At 43.1% G+C, this 4,634-nt stretch overlaps 1 protein-coding gene across 1 annotated transcript; it reads left to right on the top strand.

Annotated features, from left to right (window-relative positions):
* The first annotated feature begins 2,489 nt into the window (after nucleotides 1-2,489).
* LOC104899234 (uncharacterized) lies at nucleotides 2,490-3,509 on the top strand. The gene has a single exon (XM_010686387.1). It carries the CDS (start codon nucleotides 2,490-2,492, stop codon nucleotides 3,507-3,509), a length of 1,020 nt encoding a protein of 339 aa, XP_010684689.1.
* The last annotated feature ends 1,125 nt before the right edge of the window (nucleotides 3,510-4,634 follow it).

The raw sequence follows: 4,634 nt of genomic DNA, 5'->3' as shown, positions 1-4,634 counted from the left end.
TATATACTTTAACTTTATCAATAAAAATCTACATAACTATTTTATCATCTACATGGTCTGAGCGCGTATTTGACTACGTTATTGAAGGGTTTTATTGAAAAACAATTTTGAAGTCACCCACAACTCTTTAAAGGAAGAATCATGAACCGAATTGGATATTGGGACAACTTACAACCCGTTTAGTTAGTGGCCATAAATGGTGGTAACAGTAATGTAATTTAGTATAAATTTGTAAAGAAGTTTTCATGTCAATGACCATGCATGGTAATGAAACTTATCGCAAAATATGAGTTTTCCTTTATAGATTCCCATTACCACTCAATACCACCTTCCCAAGTGGTAATAGATGGTAATGAGATTTTAAAAAGAAAATGGACGTTTTGGGATCAAGTAGCACTACCATGGGTAATGATGTGAGATTTCCTTTATAAATTTACACTGTAATAATGTTTTACCATTACCACCATTTGTGACATCTAACCAAATGGGCCATTAGAGACTTATTCAATGTAGATTTTCCCGTCATAACTTCATTAATGGTCATGAACCGAAAATTAAAGTCAAGGGTGAGGGTACGAACATGATCAGGAATCAGCTTCACCTCATTCATAGTAATTTTATGCAATATAACAACCAAAATTATATTTTCAAGACCCTAGAAAAGATTTATCTTGGTGGTTCATTATACACACAAAAGAGTGCCTTTTCAGTGACAAGTTATTAGCAATCATATTACTGGGTTCCTAGTAGGATTTTCCATGTTATCTTCTTTAGTGTTGTATAGGTCTTGATTATCTAAAATATACAAGATGGAAAATATTACAATCAACTATAAAAAAATAATATTCTTGGAGAATAGAAATTAGAATAATATCCGTAGCGAGTTACTTGCTATACATGATAACTATTTACAGTCTCAAAAATACGTTGACAATCTAAATTATGAATTAGTAACTTCAATAAAAAAAAAATTAAAAGAAATAAAAGAAATACTTGTTAGTTTGATTGACCCTCAGAAATTTATACCTCCGTCTGGGTTGTTCATTTGCATGGACCTTGGATCGAATATGAAACGAGCTTCAGAATATATATGTAGTATTGTATTGAGTTTGATGTTTGCGTTGAATTAATTGTGGCTTTCTGTTGAAATAGTGTGATATGGCTAAAGTATTTAGAAAATAGATGTATGATGAATATTGGTGATGTGGCGTGAGAATTGAATACAGAAGATGATCATGACTTGATGATGAATCAGATGTGTGAAGTAAGGATCATGTTTAGGATTTATGGAGGAAACTATAACTTAGAAGGCGAGTGGATTACTAGTTAGGCAAGTGATTTGTTATTATTAGGAGATAGAAATTGTATGGGACTGACTAAGTTCCATACAGGTCCACCAAGACCGATATGTATCGTCATGGTCAATACACTTACTATAGAACCGTTGACTTTGTCATACGGGTTCCATTAAGATACCAACGGTATCCCTACTTGGGCCATTATCTATGGGCCTGGGCTTGATCCAATTTCTATCTAAGTGCGCCTACTAGCCTAAAAATAAACATCAATAGAGGATAAAAGTATATCCCAAAGGAATATACCTACGTCCAACCAATAGGAGTAGTCCTACTTGAACAATGACTCTTACCGGCTCCTATAAATACCCCGTTGATCTGAGTCATAAGGTACGTTTACAAACACAATCATACTTTACTTGAGAGCTACCGGTTTACCCATTACTGAATTAGGCATCGGAGGGGCGTTCCTCGGATCAACCCCCGAGGTTAGCTTACGTGTTCTCTTTTGTAGGAAACCAAACTGGCTTATATACGAAGGACATACCGGTTCACACCCTACCAGTTATTCCATACCGGAACAATTGGCGCTAGGAGGGGTGACTTATACTTTTGAGTATAAGCCACAGTTTTTCCAGCAAAACCACTCCCATGGATCCTTATCAAAATTTTGGGATGCCTAAAAACTGGTGAAAACATCCCCATAGGGAGGGCACCACCAGGTTTCTCAACCTCGGTGCCGGTGGCATGATTGCCCAAACCACCGACTTATAAGGGGAAGAGAGCTGTTAAGACCCCTCAACCGAACATCTTTGAGACACTCCAACACATGTTCACTCCAGAACAACTCAGGAGTGTTGCAGAGGTCTTCCAGGCCATAGCTAGCCAGACACCACCGACCGGTCCCACAACCAACCGTCCTCTGAGTAGAGCCCACAACCCAGTGAGAAAGATGCGATCACTAGGGACGGGCCGCCAGGGTGAACAAGGCCGGAATGACCAGGATTAGGTGGCCGGCTCCAAGACCCCTACTGAGTAGTTTGAGGAGGAAGAAGAAGAAGAGATGCAAGAGACGGAGATCCAACAGTCAAACCAGCCCAGAAAAGAAGGCGAGTATAGGCGCAGGGCACCGGTATGTCTAAGAAATCTCCTTTCTCCACGACCATCCTTCAAGAGCCCATGGAGAAGATCAAAATGCCGACATGCAAATATGACGGCAAGACTGATCCGCAGGACCACATATCTGCTTATGAGGGACACATGCTGCTATACACTGCTAACGACTCGGTATGGTGTAAGGTGTTCCCCTCTACGCTAATTGGGCTTGCCCAAACATGGTTTAAGAGCATACCACCGGCAACTGTCTTTGAATTTCGCCAGCTCACATCCATGTTGGTTACCCGTTTTGTCAATAACAAGTGCATGGAAAAGACTACCGGCGAGCTGATGTCCATCAAACAAGAGGACTCTGAAAGCTTGAGGGATTATGTGGGGCGTTTCAATGCAGAAGTCATCACCATCCCCAGCCTGCAGCAGGAGCTAGCAGTCTTGGCCTTGATGACAGGTCTGAAAGAAGGGACTGCCTTCAGAAGCTACCTGGGCCCCAAAAACCTGACTAGCCTAACGAAAGTCTTAGGAAAGGCGAATGACTTCATCAGGGGTGAGCAGTTCAACAAGGCAGCAGCTGCTAAAAGGCCGGCAGGAGACGAGAAGGAGGAGGAGAAGGATCGCAGAGAAGATAATTATAGAAAAGATAAAAAGCTGGAAAATTTCGACAGGAGAGAGGAAAGCAATTCTGTAAAAAAGGGACAGGAAGGGGGAACTGACCGGTATCGGAATTATACCCCTCTGACATTGTCTGGAGCTGAGATATATGAGCTTCATAAGAAAGACGACAAGTGGCAGCGGCCCAGAAAGATGTACAATAAGGGCCGGGATAAATCAAAGTGGTGCGAGTTCCACAGGGATTATGGTCAAATCACCGATGACTGTAAGGACCTGAAAGACGACATTGAAGATATGATAACAAGAGTATACTTCACAAAGTACCTCGTAAAAGTGGACCAGAAATCCCCGTCCAAAGATGATGAAAACGGCTATAGGAAGTTGGTAAAGGAACGGATAATCGAGATCCATGTAATCTCAGGAGGGCCGACACGCGAAGGAAGCATACATGGTGCCAAAGCTAGCCTGAAGGAGGTTAGGCACAAGTGAACTATCATAACACCTTGGTTGCCGGCACCTCCACACATGCCATCTGTAGCGTTTACGTCAGAGGACGCCAAAGGAATCATCTATTCCCATGATGATCCTCTGGTAGTATCTTTGCAAATTTCCACAGCAATGGTCCATCGCATACTTGTGGATGGCAGAAGTTCCGCTAATATATTATACAAAGAGACGTTTGAAAAGATGGGCCTCGAGGCATCATGTTTGAAGCCGGTCTCGTATCCGGTGATCGGATTTCCCGGGGAATCTATCGTCCCGGAAGGAACCATCAAGCTACCGGTGAAGATAGGTGAGGAATCCCATTCCAGAGACATGATCAGCCTTCTAGAGTCCGACAGAAGCAAAGCGGCCTTCATCACCGATGCAGGGGTATACACCTACAAAGTTATGCCTTTCGGCCTCAAAAATGTCGGTGCTACCTATCAGAAGCTGGTGGACAAGATCTTCTAGCACCAAAAAGGCCAAATGTGGAGGTGTACGTCGATGATAGCATCGTGGAGAGCCTAACGGAGGAGGGTCATGTCATCGATCTGGGGGAAACATTTGCCACCCTCCGACAACACCAAATGAAGCTGAATCCCAAGATATGTGTATTTGGGGTAAGGTCTGACAAGTTCCTAGGCTTCAGGGTAAGCGAGATGGGGATTGATGCCAACCCCGACAAGATTAAGGCCATCAGTGACCTCCCGGAGCCAAAGAGCATCCGGGATATCCAAAGGCTGGCAGGGAGAATGGCCGCACTAACTTGGTTTGTCTCGAAGTCCGCAGAAAAGGCCCTACCATTCTTCAAAGTCGTGAAGGGAAAAAAGTAGTTTGAATGAGGAAACGAGCAACGGCAAGCTTTCGAGGAGGCAAAGAGCACTTCAAGAAATTGCCAACAATAACCCGGACGGAGCTTGGAGACAAACTGCAACTATACGTCTTTGTGTCTGAAAAGATGGTAGCGACAGTACTGTTGGTAGATAGAGAGGGGCAACAAAGCCTTATATATTTCATAAGGCATGTCCTGGCTTGAGCAAAACAGATATACGAGGTGCTGGAGAAGATGGTATACGCCGTACTCATTGCGGTAAGAAAGCTGAGGCCATGCTTTAACTCGCACACCGTCCA

This window comes from Beta vulgaris, chromosome 7 (genome assembly GCF_026745355.1).
Source record: "Beta vulgaris subsp. vulgaris cultivar EL10 chromosome 7, EL10.2, whole genome shotgun sequence".
NCBI lineage: Eukaryota > Viridiplantae > Streptophyta > Magnoliopsida > Caryophyllales > Amaranthaceae > Beta > Beta vulgaris.
Note: the sequence above shows the minus strand (reverse complement) of the source record. Positions and strands in the feature narration are given on the sequence as shown.

Excerpts from the sequence above, each read along its gene's own strand:
- LOC104899234 (XM_010686387.1), top strand. The coding sequence starts at position 2,490 with ATGCCGACATGCAAATATGACGGCAAGACTGATCCGCAGGACCACATA.